The sequence below is a fragment of the Equus caballus genome, chromosome 4 (genome assembly GCF_041296265.1).
Source record: "Equus caballus isolate H_3958 breed thoroughbred chromosome 4, TB-T2T, whole genome shotgun sequence".
Classification (NCBI taxonomy): domain Eukaryota; kingdom Metazoa; phylum Chordata; class Mammalia; order Perissodactyla; family Equidae; genus Equus; species Equus caballus.
Window position 1 is genome coordinate 93,669,754 of NC_091687.1, and position 19,473 is coordinate 93,689,226.

At 44.3% G+C, this 19,473-nt stretch overlaps 1 protein-coding gene across 7 annotated transcripts in view; it reads left to right on the forward strand.

Annotated features, from left to right (window-relative positions):
* The first annotated feature begins 6,624 nt into the window (after nucleotides 1–6,624).
* Nucleotides 6,625–19,473, forward strand: part of LOC106783088 (WD repeat-containing protein 91) — a 58,124-nt gene continuing 45,275 nt past the window's right edge. For 2 of the 7 annotated variants that reach the window (XM_070265897.1, XM_070265892.1), the window contains exons 1-5: nucleotides 6,667–6,844; nucleotides 8,169–8,348; nucleotides 15,146–15,325; nucleotides 16,115–16,321; nucleotides 17,850–17,932. In XM_070265897.1, the coding sequence (XP_070121998.1) occupies nucleotides 17,913–17,932 (20 nt within the window). In that variant the 5' untranslated portion in view covers nucleotides 6,667–6,844; nucleotides 8,169–8,348; nucleotides 15,146–15,325; nucleotides 16,115–16,321; nucleotides 17,850–17,912. Of the gene's footprint in view, nucleotides 6,845–8,168; nucleotides 8,432–15,145; nucleotides 15,326–16,114; nucleotides 16,322–17,849; nucleotides 17,933–19,473 lie in introns of all 7 variants that reach the window. The other 5 variants (XM_070265895.1, XM_070265898.1, XM_070265896.1 and 2 more) reach the window with 5 other exon arrangements.

A 19,473-nucleotide genomic window follows, 5' to 3' on the forward strand; every position in this document is an offset into this window, starting at 1 on the left:
TGCTTAATTCATTAAAATTCTATCACATGTGTGGGCTCATGCACCCACAACCCCAGTCAAGATGCAGAGCAGTGCCGTCACCACAAGCCCTTATATAATCATACCATTTTCCTCTCATGTGCCCACACCTATTGCTGACCCCTGGCAACCACTAATCTGTTCTCCAAAATCTCTGAATTTTGTCTCTTCAAAAATGTTTTATAAATCAAATCATACATTTTGGTATGTATGTAACCTTATGGGACTGGCTTTTTTCACTCAGCATAATTTCCTTGAGGTCCATCCAGGTTGCATGTGCCTCACTAATTCATTTCTCTTCATTGCTGCATAGTATTCCATGGTGTGGATGCACCACAGTTTGTTTAACCAGAAGAGACGAGGTAGACTGGCCATGCCCCGAGTCCCAGTATTGCCTGTTTATTTTAGCCTCTACTAAAAAGAGTTGAAGAACATTTGAGCGGTTTCCAGTTTTTGACTATTACGAATAAAACCGCTATGAACATTCGTGTACACGTTTTTGTGTGAAGATAACTTTATATTTCTCTTGGGATAAATGCTCAAGAGTACAATTGCTGAGTCACATAGTAACTGTGTGTTTAATTTATAAGAAACTGCCAGAATTTTTTTCTGGAGTGTGAAACATACATTTTTAACATAAGGTGTGACTACTTTGCTAAACAATTAGTCTTTGAAAAAAAACATGATTTTTAAAGACTACATAATATTGCATAGGATGGATGTAGCATAATTTATTTAAGCTTTTCCCAAATGCTGAAGATTTTGGTTGTTTCACATTTCTTTCCACACAGAAATCATTAATAGTGCCCTGCATGTGGAGTTGGCACGAAGCACAGGCCAGCTGGAACTGGTTCTTGCAGTGCCCAGGGGTGAGCAGGTTCTGAAAGACTGATTCATGCCAAGTGCACTGCACAGGGGCCTCGGGAGACATCAGGCTGTCACTGTTTTCATCATTTGATGAGAAATATAACTGTCAGACAGAGAGTGTTTATGGTAGCACTGGCATAAACGACACCCCTGCCACCTATGTTGGAAGGCTGTCACAGTCAGAAATTCCCTTTTAGTTTACCAGGAGAAAGACACCAGAATGTCACAACTCTTCGTGTTGTCAAGTGCCAGGAGAATCAGATGGTCCATTGGTGCACTTGGCACCAGGAAAAGGGTGGGATGCCGCCAATGGCTCAATTTTGAGTGGTCTAGACCATCCTTCTCATTTTGGGAATGGCCTTGTCGTAGGACAGAACACAAGACCTCTGCTGGCCAAGGTGCACAGAGAGCTTTGACGGGCTCTGCCCAAAGTCACGCTCTTGATTTCTGTGTTTAAAATCTTTTCTGACTGACGCCATATTTGTTTTGTGAGTTGATGCCCTCAATCAAGTCCTGTGTTGTTAGTGCCGTGGAGTGGATTCCATCTCCGAGCAACCCCATGTACAGCAGAGTGGAGCCCTACCTGGTCTTTTTGCACCATCCTCTCCCCTTCTGGCCTATATCAGACAAGGCTCTGCTGCTATTCACGGGGTTTTCATGGACAATTTTTGAGGAGTGGGTGGCCAGGTCCTTCTTCCTAGTCTACCTTAGTCTGGAAGCTCTGCTGAGACCTGTCCACCATGGGTGACCCTGCTGGTATCTGAAATACCTGTGGCATAGCTTTCAGCATCACAAGGTGACAACCAAGAGATGAGTGATGTGGTTCCCTGACAGGAACATGAACCCAGGTTGGGTGGTGAGAGCGCCAAATTTTAACCACTAGATCACCAGGGCTGGTTCAATCCTGTGAGCCAGTAGCTTTTCTCTCTTTTTCCACTAACTGCATCTTTGCTTTCTGAGTAGATTCTGCAGTTTCACACTCAATGGGAAATGCAGGTTCCTCATCCTCAACTTCTTAGGGGATACCTCACTATAGCCTCCAAGTACTTACAACTTTCACTATCGTAAGTAACTTTCATTATTACAAATAACTTGCACTTTGATAAACAACCCATTCTACATGAAGCTTGCCATTTTTTTAAGGGAAATTTTAGAAGTGAAATTATCAGGTTCAAGAGTATGAATATTTTGGGGGGTTTGATCATTTATAGATTTATCCCTAGAAAAGTAGCTAATTCTGGAGCTTTATGAGAATGCCCACTTCACTTTATTTTTATCAACACTAGGCAGTAGTTTTTTAAAAAAATGCAAATTTGTAGGTGAAAATGGTATGTATTTTAATCTCTGTGTCATTATTTTTGGTGAGCTCCACACTAACGTGTAAACAAGCTGCCTCCTAAGCCAAGGCTGAGGGTCATCAATAGGGAAACTGGGAATTGCTAGTGAGTCATGGGGGACCACTTCCGGGTCGCAGAAGTGCTCATACATTTTTACGGCACTGGCCACAGTAAGAAAAGATGTCTCTGCTGAAGGCAGTGGCAATGGATGCTCTGGACTGAGCAGGTATCTGGAGTTCCAGGCAGCACAGTCGTGTGGACTTTATTCACTCACACATTAATTCACCAAACAGCTATTGAGCACCTACGCTGAAGGGACTATACCAGGCATGGGGGAAACTAGGACCAGCAAGACATACTCTCTGCTCTCGGAGTTTATAGTCAAGGAGGTAAGACAGACAGTTACAAAGCAATGTGGTAAGCTCATATAGGGTGCCATGCTGTGGGAACAGAATGAGAAACACCCAGTGCTACTGTAGAAGTAAGCTCCAGGGATGACGAGGCTGAGTCTTAAAGGATAGTAAGAGTTCAAGTGAACAGCCATGGGCAGAGTCAGGCAAAGGACTGGGTAAAAAGAAATCTTGGAAATTGTAGGGCACACCAAGGGCAGCCCAGAGCATCAAGATTAGAAGTAAAGGCAGGTGGCGAAATTCTAAGGAAACCCCAGGACCTGGGATGGCTGCGGGCGCTCTTGCACCTCTGCCCTGTTATCGCTGGCTGCCCAGGGTTAGAGAGAGTGACCCCTGCCCCATGCAGAATGCTCCAGCCATTAAAGACCCTGCATGGTGTTCTGAGCTCTAATGCTCCTCAGGAGGAGGGGTAATTCATCCTCATTCACCCAAGTGGCCTGTCTCACGAGTTGACTGACTCAGAGATGCTGCCGTGAAGCTCTCAGCAGAGCACTGGTGGACTTGAATCAGAAACGTGAATTTGAGACCTTAACTAAGTCATTCAGTCTCCCTAAACTTCAGTTTCCTGTTTCAAAGACAAAGAAAAAAGGACTTTACAGGGCTGCATGAGGTTCAAATGAAATAAGGTATGTACAAGTGTTCTGCAGCTATAAAACATTATCAGTATTGCTATTAAGCTTAAAATACTCACTTATACATGGAACCCTGTTGATGGGCAGCTGACCCCATCTACCCTCTCTTACCATGAAATAAGTGATTCTCAAACATATGTGTCCCTAAGAATCACCTGGAGCTTGCTCCAAATGCACATCCCCAGGCACCATCCCAAGCAATTCTGACTGAGTAGGTCTGGGTTGGTCGCAGGAATTTGTAATTTAACAAAACCCTGAGGTAATTCTGATGCAGTTGTGACACAATTACACTTTGGAGAAACAGGAGCTGAATTCTACAGTCTAATGTAGCAATGTACAATGTACAATGTAGCTCCCTCTGAGGAGCAAGACTGAAGCCCTCATTCACCATTTCGAACTAAGAGCCTCTGTAAATGCTTCTCAACTGAACCGGTACAGTTAGGTTTGAGATGTCTGTGGAATATCCAGATGGAAATATTGCCAGGGATTGGGGCGGGAGCTCAGGAGGAAGGTCTGGGCTGCAGGGAAGATTTGGGAGTCCTGAGTGTACAGGTAATAGTTGAAGCCTCCAGGGGGGTGAGGTAGGATGGCGGCCATGCTCCAGGTCCCAGTCTTATTTACTGTCTACACGTCCCTGTTTGTTTTAGCTCCTACCCAGAAGAATGTGTCTGGATGCCCCACAGTCTCCTCTTCCTGAGTTCTGTCAGACCATGAATGGTATTATCATCCATCCAGAAGCCCAAGCCAGAAACCTGCCAATCACTGACTACTCCTCTCCTTACTCACCTTAGCTAATCAATCACCAAGTCCAGTTGATTCCACTCCTCGATAATCCTCAGATCTTCCCCCAGTCTAGTCTCATCTCTTGCTTGGAATGTCACAGCCTCCTAACTGACGTCCATCCCCCTTCCAGCCCTGCTCCCATCCACTCCAGACTCTACTCTGCAGCCAGAGTGTATGTGCTTCAGTTGTCTCGCTTCTCCGACCAGCCGGAGCTGGTCCTGAGGGCAGAGACAGTGGTCTTGCTTATGAATATGTCCCTGACACCTAGCACAGTGCCTGGCTTCTAGTAGCTGCTCATGAAGTGTACACTGCCCCTCCACCGTCCCCGTGCTCCTTGTCCTCCCTTCTCTTCCAAGTCTAATGCTCAAAGGCAAAGAGAGATGACTAGATTGGAAGAAAAGGTAACTTGTGGTTCACCTCATGGGCACCCACATAATTCTCTTTGCATAATGGAACAGCTGTGGCCCTGATAGTACCTTCTTAAGTGACCCCAGGCTACCTGCTACTTTCATAGCAGATGCCAGAGCATAAGCAGTAAAGGCTTAATCAGATCAACTAACTGCAGCTAATGAAGGAGCTGGAGAATCCAGTGCCTTCTCCATGACATAAGACAACTCAGTGAAATATCTCCAAAAATCTTTAAAGAGGAGTAAAATGGTATGAAGAGAAGATGGGGGAAGAGGAATGCTTAGGATGGGAAACCGGTCAGAAGCCCACACACAGGAGTAATTCAAGAGTGTATATTCCTTCCAATAGGGCTGCCCTGCTGGGACCCTCACTGAAATTGCCCTCACTCATGCATTCAGTAAGTATTTATTGAGCATCTACTGTAAGCCAGATACTGTTTTAGGCTCTGGGGATATAGAAGCAAACAATTCAGACAAAAATCTCTGCTTTCATGCAGCTTATATTTTAGTGTGGGAAGGGAGACAATAAATTAAATAAGTAAAACATCTAGTTTGTCAGATGGTGATAAGCACTATGGAGAAACAGCTATCAGGGCCAGGGGTTAAGAACACTGGAGGTGAGAGCACTATTTTGTACAGGATGGTCAGAGAGGGCCTTTCTGAGAAGGTGACATTTGCACAAATCCATGAAGCCTCCTTCCCATGTTTGCTCAAATGAGCTCTCCACGTGGGAATCTAGGAGAAGACATTCCAAGCAGAGGAAAGAGCTTGTGCTAAGGCCCAGAGGAACTGCCTTTCATTGATCCGAAAACCAATCTTAGCTGGTTTTATAGGCTCTGGTCTGGGAAGGGCCAGGGCAGGAGGAGGCTGGGGAGGTGGGAGCTGTGGCTGCACACTTCAGAAGCCCTCAGGGAAATCTAATTCACAGCTTTCCCCATAGAGGAAGGTTTTGGCGGTTGCTACTAGTCCAGATTTCCCAAGTTCACTTTCGAAGATCTGAGATCCCAGGCAATGTAGGATCTGGTCTGGTCCTCCCCGCAGTCACTCTCCTTTCCTGCCCCACAGGGCAAGGCTGGTTGCCTGGGGATACTTACACCTGTGGAGACAGGTAAAGCAGGCGAAGAGATGGAACCAGTCTCTACCTTGTCTTGCTGTGGCTTGCTCTTTGTTATCTTTTCAGGTTCCTCTAGCAGAGATCAGAGGCCTCTGGGGCTAAGTTCCCATATAGTTGGCTTGGAGGGTCTGGGCAGAGCAGCAGAGATGACTCTCAGTTGTACTTTGACAAATACAGAGCCATTCCTCTAGAGGGAAAGAGAAAGGCACAAACCTTGCTTTTTAAAGGTGGGCTATTCACTGCTAAGCGTTTCACATACATTATCTCATTAAATTTTCAGGACTACTCTGCAAGGTAGGTGCTATTGTCACTATTTTACAGACAAGGAAAGTAAGGCTCACTGATACTGGCTATTTCCATGCTTACAAAAATATTTACCCTTTGTAAACATTTCAAACAAAAAATCGTAAAAGATAGGAAGTGAAAGTCCCTCGTAATCTCACCTCTTTGAGAAAACTACAAGCGGTTAGCGTATGATCTTCTTGAATTTTTAAAATGTACAACACACACACACACGTACTTTTCTTTTCCTTCTTTTCTTTTCTTCTTTACAAGAAACTGGGACCCTATTATACATACTGTTCTGAAACTTGCCTTTTCCTCTCAACAGTGTGTCTTGGTTATCTTGCCGCATAGTTAATCTTATTAACAAGAGCGGGGCTTTGGGGGGAGTTAGAGCTCTCTGACGACAGGCTTGGCTGTGGGACTTCCCACAAGTCACTCTGCCCCTTAGGACTCCAGTCTCCCCATTTGTAAAACGAGGGCAGGGCACAGAGGAGTCTGCGCTGTAATGCCAATGAGCAAGGCACCTCAGCCCCCAGCCCGCCTCGTGACTATCTCCAAGGTCCAGCCCTCCTTGACTCGGACAGCGGCCGCTGCTTTCAATAACTCGGACGACAACACCGCCGCCAGCGTAGCCAGGAAACTAACGCAAGCAGCGCGCCTTCCAGTCGCTCACCCAGAGAGTGCTGACGACGGACCGGTGGGGCGGGGCCGGGGCGGGGCCTCAGGCGCGCGGCGCGCGCGGCGTGTGTGCTGGTAGGCCGGCCGCGGCGTGACGTCCTCGGCGCCCGCGCCCCGCCCCGCCCCCCGAGGCCCAGGCCCCGCCCCCCGGTCCTGGCCCGCCGCGGCTCCTCCCCGCTCTGGCGCAGCGATGGCGGAGGCCATACAACGCACGGACGAGCTGGTCCGCGAGTACTTGCTCTTCCGCGGCTTCACGCACACCCTGCGACAGTTGGACGCCGAGATCAAGGCGGACAAGGAGAAGGGGTTCCGGGTGAGGGGCCGGCGGGCGCGGCGCGGGCAGAGGCGACCCCGAGGGATCCCGGAGCGGGCTGTCCCCCAGCGCTGCCCTCCGGGGCGGGAGCGGCGCTGTCACCGCGCCGGGGGGACCGTCGACTTTGGCGCGTCAGGGCCTCACTTGACAGATGAGGAACTGAGGCCCTGAGAGGTCACGTGACCTACCTGAAGTTGCCCAGCGAGTCAGGAGCATCGCCTAGGCTAGAGCCCAGCTGCCCTGACTCCTGGTCCAGGGCTCCGTTCTCCATCCCAGCCTCTCAGCAGCTGGTGGCCTGTCGTGGGCCAGGATGGCCAGGAGGTTTTAGGAGCTAAGGTTGAGTTTTGGCAACAGAAGTATTCCAAAGTTGGCTTCCGAAGGCATTGGGAGCAAAGGCTTCTGCAGCCCTCAGTGTTAGCAGGGTTCAAGTATCCGTGGTGTTTGTGTAAAATGGCTTTGTCACTGACTCCTTGGCAGTGTTCTTCGGCAGTTGAGGAAGCCTTTATTGAACATTTTAAAACGTTATACTTCCTCTGCTCAGACATGATTTTCTGCTGAGAAGCTCTTGGAATTTGTGTGTGTGTGATTTGTTTGCTAACTTCAGTTGGTGTTGGCAGGTGAATTGAGAGAGACAGTGAGCCATCAGCAAGAGCACTGGAGGGGAGTTAGGAGACCTGGGTTCTTGTCTTCCCGAAGCTAGTGTCTGCTTAGTGGCAAAAGCAAATCATTTCAGCTGTCCAGGCCTCAGCGTCCTGATCTTTAACATGGGCATGTTGGATTGGTATTGGTATCCAAAACCTCTTCCAGACTGTGTTCTGGTGTGATTGTTCCTCACAAGGAGGTGACTTCTTTGGCTGACACACTGAGCAGTGGTCTGGGCTTTGGTGGTGCCTTGATGACTTGAAGGAGTCATCTCACTGTGAGCCATGGAATCCTGGCCCGGCAGAGCTAGGAGGAGGACCATGGAGACTGTCTCACTCTCTGTATTTTCACTTGTTGAAGTCTTAGGCAACTGAGACCAGAGAGATGAAGTGACTTTGCCAAGTTGGATGAGTAAGTCAGGCAGATCCAAGACCTGAACCCAGATCCCTTGCTTTCTGGCACCTGAAATTTCCACGATGTTAGAGAGTCAAACCACATATCTAACATCAGAAAATAACCTAAAAGCCATTACTGTTTTGAAAGTTTTATGGATTGCTAACTTTAAAAAAAAATAACATCTAGAAGCCACAGCAAAAGGAAAAAGCCATATTTACTCTGTGGAGTGAGGGGACAATTCTGTTCTGTCCTTCACCACCTTCTCCATCCTTCTTTCTCTCACCAGGTGGACAAGATTGTGGACCAGCTGCAGCAGTTAATGCAGGTGTATGACTTGGCTGCTCTTCGGGATTATTGGAGCTACCTGGAGCGTCAGCTCTTCAGCCATTTGGAGGATATATATAGACCCACCATCAACAAGCTGAAAACTAGCCTGTTACACTTTTATCTTGTCTACACAATCCAGGTGCCTGTTGGTACAGGGATCCCTTGTGAAGAGAGTTCTTTGATCCAGAAATAGATTTTCTTTTAACCCCTAGGGAAGACTCGGTATGTTACTCTGGGAAAAGGTGAAACAGTCACAGTGCAAGTTATTTTTGGCTGTTTTCCTGTGTTTTTCCTTCTCATCTGTAGATCATCTGACTTGTCCTCCTCTTTCCTGATTCCCCTCTTGTTGTAAGCACGTAAGCCTGGGTGGTGTTTTAAAGAACATAAGTAGCTGGGTTAAAGTTTGAGTAATAAAGGTTATAGCTGACCTGGGGGAATAAGTCACTTAGATTATTTGAAAATCAACTAAGAATTAATTTTTAGGATGGAATTTATCATCAGGGCTTCAGTTCAAACCAGCTTCTTTGAAATTACAAGGAACTTGAGAAAAGAGTGATGATTTCCTTTATTTTATAAGTTTGTAGATCATGTTTGGCCACTTACCTAGCAGGCTGGTATCCGAAGGCTCTGTGTTGTGCAGTGATGAAGAATCTTACCTGTGGACTTCTGTCTCTTCCCTTTCCTTGCTCCCTCCTCTGTCTTGGCAGACAAACAGAAATGACAAGGCTCAGGAGTCCTTTGCAAAGCAGGCCACAGAACTCCAGAACCAGGCCAAGTGGAAGGATTGGTTTGTCTGCCCTTCCTGCCATCCCCAGACACCAACCCCACCTTTGCCACCAACTTCTCTCGACAGTGGGCTGACACTTTCATTGTGTCCCTGCACAACTTCCTGAGTGTCCTGTTTCAGTGCATGCATATCCTTTCAGCTGCCTGGGGCTCTGGGCCCAGTCTGAGGCATCTAGACAGTGTGATCAGTGGCTGCTGCTCTTAATGCAGTCATTTCTCTACAAAATGCCCAAGGATCATTGTCGTATGAGGGGCTGCACAGATTGTGGTTATTTTCATCACTCTGCCAGGGAATCATAGGTCTCAGAGCTGACGCTGTGCACAGGCATGTTACTCTCGTATCAGTGGGGTGGAGGAGCCCTCACCCAGAGCTGACACGGGTTGGTAGGCAGCTGCTTTTAGTGAAACCGCTGGCCTCCAGAGCACCCTCCAATGAGCAGGCACTTCAGCCCCTAGCCTGCCTCATGACTATCTCCAAGGTCCAGCCCTCCTTGACTTGGAGGGCAGCTGCTAACACCCCAAGAGAGCAGATCACAAGAGCAGAGCAAGAAAATCACAAAAGCAGGCAGGAGAAAGCACCCCTCCCCCCACCCACCCAGCACCTGGCTCTAGTGCCTGGGATCTCAGCTGAAGGCAGAAACCTCAGAATACGCACCTCTTGACCCCCACCCAGTGACAACAGGCAGTAGCTGTGACCAAATAACACCAGAAAGCGAGAAAACAGAGCCATTCCCTCTAGCAACATCAAACATTATATCAGATCTGTAGAGCAGAGAGCAAATGACAAGTACCCAGAAATCAGTCTGGAGGACACAGAAATATGTAATCCAACTGACAAAGAATTCAAATTAGCTATCATCAAAAAACTCAACGAGTTACAACAGAATGTAGAGAAATAATTCAACAAGTTCAGGAGCTACTTCACAAAAGAGATTGAAACTGTAGAGAAGAGTCAGTGAGAAACGTTAGAGATGAAAGACACAATGGAAGTAATAAAACAAAGTATGGATTCCCTGAACACTCGAGCAGACATCATAGAGGAGCATATCAGCATAGTCGAATATAGACATGTTGAAATGCTCCAGATAGAAGAGGAGAGAGAACTAAGACTAAAAAGAAATGAAGAAAGTCTCCAAGAAATATCCGACTCAATTAGGAAATGCAACATAAGAACAATAGGTATTCAAGAAGGAGAAGAGAAGGAGAATGGAGCAGAAAGCTTGTTCAAAGAAATAATAGCAGAGAATGCCCCAAACCTAGGGAATGAGATGGAAATTCATGTGGAAGAAGCTATCAGATCTCCTAAATATGTCAATGTAAAAATACCTACTGCAAGGCAGATAGTAGTGAAACTAGCAAAAGTGAATGACAAAAAACGAATACTAAGGGCAGCAAGGCAGAACAAAATAACCTACAAAGGAACCCCTATCAGGCTTTCAGTGGATTTCTCTGCAGAAACCTTACAAGCTAAGAGAGGCTGGGATAACATATTCAAATCTTTGAAGGACAAAAACTTTCAGCCAAGAATACTGTATCCAGCAAAAATATCCTTCAGATGTGATGGAAAAATAAGAACTTTCCCAGGAAAACATAAGTTAAGGGAGTTTGTAGCCACAAGACTCCCCCTACAAGAAATTCTCAAGAAGGCCCGCATACCTGAAAAAAAAAAAAGAGAGAGGGTTTACAAAGCACAGAGTAAGGAGACAAATAGGTAGACAGAATCAGAGCAGGATAGGAAATACTCAAGTATAGCATTAAAGACAAAGGGAAGGAAACCACCAAAAACAAAGATAATCTTGTCATTTTAACCACAAACTCACAACACAAGATGGAATAAGATGTGAGAAAACAACTTAGGAGGGGAAGAAGCAAGGGACTGAATCGGTTTAGTCTAAGGAAATAAGAGGCCATCAGAAAAGGGACTATCCTACCTGTGAGATTTTGAATGCAGACCTCACGGTAACCACTAAACAAAAAAGCAGAAGAGAGACACAAATAATAAATAAGGAGAAAACAGAAACACAACATAAAAAATTATATAACTTGACTGGTAAGCCAAAATACAAAGGACGAGAAACAAAGGAAATGCAGGAGAACCAGAAACCAAGTGATAAAATGGCATCATTAAGTCCTCATATATCGATAATCATCCTAAACATAAATGGATTGAATTCTCCAATAAAAAGACACAGAGTGGTGAGATGGATTAAAGAAAACATCCCCACAATATTCTGCCTCCAGGAAACACATCTCAGCTCCAATGACAAACACAGGCTCAGAGTGAAGGTATGGGAGACAATACTCCAAGCTAATAGCAAACAAAAGAAAGCAGGTGTTGCCGTATTTATATCAGACAAAATAGACTTTAAGACAGGTAAAGAGAGAGAAAGAGGAGCAGTATATAATGATCAAAGGGACATTCCATCAAGAAGATATAACACATAAGTATCCATGCACCCAACACAGGAGCATCAAAGTACATAAAGCAACTATTAACAAACCTAAAAGAAAATGTTAATACAATAACGGTAGGGGACCTTAACATTCCACTCACATCAATGGATAGATCAACCAGACAGAAAATCAACAAGGAAATAGTGGAATTGAATGAACAGCTAGACCAGTTGGACTTAATAGACATATACAGAACACTCCATCCAAAAACAGCAAAACACACATTCTTCTGAAGTGTGCACAGAACATTCTGAAGGATAGATCATATGTTGGGAAATAAGGCAAACCTCAACAAATTTAAGAAGATTAAAATAAGAATCTTTTCCAATCACAATGCTATAAAGCTAGAAATTAATTATAAGAAAAAAGTTGAGAAATGGACAAAGATTTCGAGGCTATACAACATGCTGTTGAACAACCAATGGATCATTGAAGAAATTAAAGGAGAAATAAAAAAAATCTGGAGACAAAATGAAAACATACCGTACCAACTCATATGGGGCAGCAAAACATGTATTAAGAGGGAAATTCATCACAATAGAGGCTCACCTTAATAAACAGGAAAAATCCCAAATAGGCAAGCTCAAACTACACCTAATTGAATTAGAAAAAGAAGAATAAAAAAAGCCCAAAATCAGCAGAAAGAGAGAAGTAATAAAAATCAGAGCAGAAATAAATGCTATTGAAACAAAAAAGGCAGAAGAAGGGATCGATGAAACAAAGAGCTGGTTCTTTGAGAAGATAAATAAAATTGACAAACGTCTAGCCAGACTTACAAAGAAAAAAGAGAGAAAGCTCAGATAAATAAAATTAGAAATGAAAGAGGAGAAATAACAATGGATACCACAGAAATACAACAGATTAAAAGAGAATACTATGAAAAACTATATGCTAACAAAATGAACAATCTAGAGGAACTGGATAAATTCTTAGACTCTTACAACCTCCAAAAGCTGAGTCAAGAAGAAATAGTGAATCTGAATAGACCAATCACAACTGAAGAGATTGAAACAGTAATCAAAAGCATCCCAAAGTATAAAATCCCAGACCAGATGGCTTCCCTGGGGAATTCTACCAAACTTTCAGAGAGGATTTAATACTTATCCTTCTTAAGCTATTCCAAAAAATTAGGGAAGACAGAATGCTTCTTAAAATATTCTATGAGGCCAACATCACTCTGATAACAAAGCCCGACAAGGACAGCACAAAAAAGGAGAACTACAAGCTAATATCACTGATGAACATACATGCAAAAATCCTCAACAAAATATTGGCAACCTGACTACAGCAGTACATCAAAAAGATCATACATCACAATCAAGTGGGATTTATACCAGGGACATAGGGATGGTTCAACATCTACAAGTCAATCAATGTGATAGACCACATTAACAAAATGAGGAATAAAAATCAAATGATCATCTCAATAGATGCACAGAAAGCATTTGACAAGATCCAACAACAATTTATGATAAAAACTCTGAACAAAATGGGGACAGAAGTAAATTACCTCAACATAATAAAGGCCATGTATGACAAACCCACAGCCAATAAGATACTCAATGGGGAAAAACTGAACACCATCCCTCTGAGAACAGGAACAAGACAAGGATGCCCACTGTCACCTCTCTTATTCAACATGGTACTGGAGGTTTTGGCCAGAGCAATTAGGCAATAGAAAAGAATAAAAGAAATTCAAAAAGGAAGTGAACTCTTGCTGTTTGCAGATGACATGATCTTACATGTAGAAAACCCTAAAGAATCCATGGGAAAACTATTAGAAATAATTAACAACTACAGTAAAGTTGCAGGGTACGAAATCAACTTACAAAAATCAGTTGCACTTCTAGACTCTAGTAATGAATTTACAGAAAGACAATTCAAGAATACAATTCCATTTACAATCACAACAAAAGAATAAAATATCTAGGAATAAATTTAACCCAGAAGGTGAAGGACTTATACAATGAAAACTATAAGACATTATTTAAAGAAATAGATGATGATATAAACAGATGGAAAGAGATTCCATGCACATGGATTGGAAGAATAAACATAATTAAAATGTCCATACAACCCATAGCAATTTACAGATTTAATGCAATCCCAATCAGAATCCTAATGGCATTCTTCACAGAAATAGAACAAAGAATCCTAAAATTCATATGGTGCAAGCAAAGTCGCCAAATTGCTAAAGCAATCCTGAGAACAAAGAACAAAGCTTGAGTCATCACAATCTTTGACTTCAAAATGTACTACAAAGTCATAGTAATCAAAACAGCGTGGTACTGGGACAAAAACAGACGCACAGACCAATGGAACAGAACTAAAAGCCCAGAAATAAAACCGCACATCTACAGACAGCTAATCTTCAACAAAGGTGCCAAGAACATACAATGGAGAAAAGATAGTCTCTTTAATAAATGGTGTTGGGAAAACTGGACAGCCACATGCAAAAGAATGAAAGTAGGGCATTATCTCACACCATACAAAAAAACTCAAAATGGATCAAAGACTTGAAGATACTATAGGTAGCACACTCTTTGATATCAAACTTAAAAGGATATTTTTGAATACCATGTCTTCTCAGACAAGGGAAACAAAATTAGAAATAAACAAGTGGGACTTCATCAGACCAAAGAGCTTCTGCAAGGCAAAGGAAACTAGGATCAAAACAAAAAAACAACCCACCAATTGGGAGAAAATATTTGCAAATCATATATCCGACAAGGGGTTAATCTCCATAGTACATAAGGAACTCACACAACTGAACAACAAAAAAATATACAGCCCCATCAAAAAATGGGCAGAGGATATGACTAGACATTTTTCCAGAGAAGATATACAGATGGCCAATAAATACATGAAAAGATGTTCAACATCACTAATCATCAGGAAAATGCAAATCAAAACTACATTAAGATACCACTTTATGCCTGTTAAAATGGCTATAATCACTAAGACTAAAAATAACAAATGTTGAAGAGGGGTGTGGAGAAAAGAGAGCCCTCATACAGTGCTGGTGGGAATGCAAACTGGTGCAGCCACTATGGAAAACAGTGTGGGGATTCCTCAAAAAACTAAAAATAGAATTCCCATATGACCCAACTATCCCACTGGGTATGTACCCAAACAACTCAAAATCAACAATCCAAAGTAACATAGGCACCCCTACGTTCATTGTAGCACTACTCACAATAGCCAAGACGTAGAAACAATCCAAGTCCCCATCAACTGATGATTGGATAAAGAAGATGTGGTGTTTATATACAATGGCATACTACTCAGCCATAAAAAAGACAAAATCATCCCATTTGCAGCAACATGGATGGACCTGGAGGGAATTATGCTAAGTGAAATAAGCCAGTCTGAGAAAGACAAACACCAGATTGTTTCACGCATATGTGGAGTATAAACAAACACATGGACAAAGAAAACAGTTCAGTGGTTACCAGGGGAAGGCGGGATGGGGGTTGGGCACGGGGGTGCAGGGGAGCACTTTGTGGTGACAGACAAGAAATAATGTACAACTTAAATTTCACAATGATGTAAACTATCATGAACTCAAATAAAAATAAATAAATAAATTTAACATCCAGAAGCCACAGCAAGAAGAAAAAGCCATATTAACTCTGTGGAGTGAGGGGACAATTCTGTTCTGTCCTTCACCTTCTCCATCCTTCTTTCTCTCACCAGGTGGACAAGATTGTGGACCAGCTGCAGCAGTTAATGCAGGTGTATGACTTGGCTGCTCTTCGGGATTATTGGAGCTACCTGGAGCGTCAGCTCTTCAGCCATTTGGAGGATATATATAGACCCACCATCAACAAGCTGAAAAACAGCCTGGTCTGCTTTTATCTTGTCTACACAATCCAGGTGCCTGTTGGTACAGGGATCCCTTGTGGAGAGAGTTCTTTGATCCAGAAATAGATTTTCTTTTAACCCCTAGGGAAGACTCGGTATGTTACTCTGGGAAAAGGTGAAACAGTCACAGTGCAAGTTATTTTTGGGGTGTTTTCCTGTGTTTTTCCTTCTCATCTGTAGATCATCTGACTTGTCCTCCTCTTTCCTGATTCCTCTCTTGTTTTAAGCACGTAAGCCTGGGTGGTGTTTTAAAGAACATAAGTAGCTGGGTTAAAGTTTGAGTAATAAAGGTTATAGCTGACCTGGGGGAATAAGTCACTTAGATTATTTGAAAATCAACCATGAGTTGATTTTTAGAATGGCATTTATCATCAGCACTTCAGTTTAAATTAGCTTCTTTGAAATTACAAGGAACTTGAGAAAAAAGTAGATTTCCTTTATTTTTTTACTTTTTATTTTTGCTGAGGAAGATTCACCCTCAGCTAACATCCACAGCCAATCTTACTCTTTTTGTGTGTGAGCCACCACCACAGCATGGCCACTGACAGACGAGTGGTGCAGGTCTGTGCCCAGGGATGGAACCGAGGCCACTGACATGGAGCACACCAAACTTAACCACTAGGCCACCAGGGCTGGCCCCATTTCCTGTATTTTATGGAGTTTGTAGATCATGTTTGGCCACTTACCAAGCATCTCCGCAGCAGGCTGGTATCCAAAGGCTCTGTGTTGTGCAGTGATGAAGAATCTTACCTGTGGACTTCTGTCTCTTCCCCCTCCTTGCTCCCTCCTCTGTCTTGGCAGACAAACAGAAATGACAAGGCTCAGGAGTTCTTTGCAAAGCAGGCCACAGAACTCCAGAACCAGGCCGAGTGGAAGGATTGGTTTGTCTGCCCTTCCTGCCATCCCCAGACACCAATCCCACCTTTGCCACCAACTTCTCTCGACAGTGGGCTGACACTTTCATTGTGTCCCTGCACAACTTCCTGAGTGTCCTGTTTCAGTGCATGCATATCCTTTCAGCTGCCTGGGGCTCTGGGCCCAGTCTGAGGCATCTAGACAGTGTGATCAGTGGCTGCTGCTCTCAATGTAGTCATTTCTGTGCAAAATGCCCAAGGATCATTGTCTTGTGAGGAGCTGCACAGATTGTGGTTATTTTTGTCACTCAGCCAGGGAATCGTAGGTCTCAGAGCTGATGCTCTGCTGCTGAAGTAATAGCTGTGCCTGGGGACAGGGACTGTCATGGCAGTGGGGTGTTAGTGTTGGGCTCTGAGAGGAGCCCTCACCCAGAACTGACACAGGGGTTGGTAGGCAGCTGCTTTTAGTGAAACTGCCAGCCTCCAGAGCACCCTCTCTGGGCATGCCCTCTGCCCTGCGGGAGATCGCTTGCCTTTGTTGGGGTTGGGTAGCAGGTGAGAACACTTCTTGGGCTGGAACTTCCTCCCTGTGATGGTGACCTCAGTGTTCTTCAACTTTGCAGAAAACAGAGCAGCTTTAAGAATAGATGTGTGGATACTTGAGAGAGAACGTAAATAATTTACAGCCTGCCATATCTACCATTTTGTCCTGGAAAGCCTGCGATCCCCAGGCCGAGACCAGGGCATCCTCTGTTGCTCATGCTCTAGGCTAGAAGTCTAGGGGAGGAGAAGGGAGTCTGGTTTGAATGGGGCTGCCTGGTGAGGCACTGATAAATTGGGCGTGTGGAGGCCCACCCCCAGAGGCCGTTTGGCCTCCGAGAGGACCGTCTTCTGGGGGCAGTAGGAAGGGTGCCCTTTCCTTCCATGTTGTGGGTGATCATTGATTCCACTTGCTCATTCCAGGTTTATCTGTTTCTCTCCCTCTTGCTGCTCTTCATGCTGAGGGCTTTCAATAGAAACTAGCAGGGGGCTCATCCCAGAGATGGTTATGTCAAGACTACATGGGACCTCTAGGGAAATTGGAAATGTCACTCCAGATCTTATCAGTAGAAGACAGTGCCCTGCAAACCAGGCCACACTCATTCCAGCCACAGTCTCTTCCTCAGCACTGAGGCCCTGCCTGCTGTGTGCCCCTCCTGACTGAAGCTGTCTGAGATGGTTGGGAAAGATGGACACCCTGACCCAGAATGTGGATGTTCATGGGGTGGCGTGTGGCCAGCCCTCCTGCCCAGCTGGTAGAGCAGCTGGCCGTCTGCCTGCAGAGCCACTGGCTGCCGGGCTCACTTTTAGCCGAATGTGGCTAAAGCTTAGACTGGCTGTGAAGCCCACTGTATTCTGGCTCTTTACTGCTGGTATTTGGCAAAAACCATTCAGGTTTGGATTTATGTCCTCTCTGTGGGCTGGCTGGGCAGATTGTCATGTGCCTGTGAGTCTGTCTGAATGAAATCAGGCCAGGCCCAGCATCGGGGGAGAGACTTTTCGTAAAGCCGTGAAGAGCCCACAGCACCGAGTCTGTTCTCTCTTCCCCGCGTCTCCTGTTCAAGGATGTGGCTGCTGTGTCAGGAGTTTGGGAAGGACTTTTAATCGTTTCACAGGCAGGCTTATTCTTTAACCTTGTGCACCAGTCCCCGTGATCCTGAACTTCGACGCGGAATGCCAGAGGACCAGCCAGGTTCAAGAAGAAAATGAAGTTCTGCGCCAGAAGGTTTGTTCTGAACAATCTTGCTGCTTGGGAAGTGCTTCTGCTTCTCGTGTGTGAGATAGGGTAGTGGCAGTGGAGGGCTGATCAGTACTGGAAAGCACTGATGTCAGAGGAGCGTGTGTCACCAGGGAGTCAGTGTTGGGGATTTGGGGGCTGTAAGAGTCTCTGAAAACCAGATGCGAGGTTCATATTATAAGTCATGTGTGTAGCGTGAACAGCATAGTAACAGTAATGAACTTCGAAGAGGAAAAGACTGTATGTGCTCATGCCTTACGACTAACCTGTTTTCATGTCTATTTTGTAACCCGAGTCCTTTTCCACGTCTATATTGTTTACAACCCAGATACAGCTGTTCTGCTCAGCTCTGTGTTTCTCTAGTCTGGTAAAATGGCAGAGCCAGGAGACCCACGTTTGCTTTTACATTTTGTCTGAGGATCACTTTTCTGTCTGGAAAGTAAGATATCCTCAGAAAAAGGAGAATTATAAGCTGTTTAGTTTTTAGAGTTTTTAAGATTTTTGGGTTTGGGTGTGTGTGTATAGTTTTCTTCAGGCAAAAGATGAAAAATGCTGAACCTGTTACCACCTACAAACATAGCTTCCTAACCTTCCACACAAGAGGGGCCAAGTAAAAACTGAAACACCAGGCTTATGGCCAGGAAAGGGTTTCTATTTTTGGGTGACAACAGCCAGGAGATGAGAGTGAGTCCTCAAATTTGTCGCATTTCATTTCAACTCCCTGAAAGAGGGGAAGCAAGGGGTTTTAAAGATTTATGAGAAGTGTGGCTGCTTGTAGATGTAGGGGGTGGGGGGTGCGGGGTGGGGTTGGAGTCAGTGGCCTTGCTGGTCATAGCTTTCCCACTAGCCTGTATTCAGCCTTGGGAGGCTGTATGCAGGGAGGAGGAGTTGATAAGGAAATTTGCAGGTAGGTAACCTTGGCTGTTTGTCTTCATGGCGATAGTGGCTTTTGGAGCCAGGGAGTAAGCAGGGAAAGAGTTTTTTCGTTTTAACCCCACATGTGCTGAGTATAATGTAGGGGAATTGATACATGAGTATGCTGTTGTTTAATCTCCACATATTTATGAATTTCTTAGTTTTCTTCTTGGAATTGATTTCTAGTTTTATTCCATTGTGATGCTTGATATGCTTCCAGTCTTCTTAAATTTATTAAGACTTGTTTTGTGGCCTAACATATGATATGTCCTGGAGAATGTTCTATGTGCACTTGAGAAGAATGTGTATTCTGCTACTTTTGGATGGACTGTGCTATAAATGTTCATTAAGTTCATCTGATCTAATGTATAGGTTAAGTACAATGTTTCCCTTTGATTTTCTGTCTAGATGATCTCTCCATTATTGAAAGTGGGGTATTAAAGTCTCCTAATCTTATTGTATTGTTGCCTGTTTCTCCCTTCAGTAATATTTGCCTTATATACCTAGGTGCTCCTATTTCAGGTGCATAAATATTTACAAATGTTATATCCTCTCATTGGATTGACCCCTTTATCATTATATAATGACCTTCTTTGTCTCTTATTACATTCTTT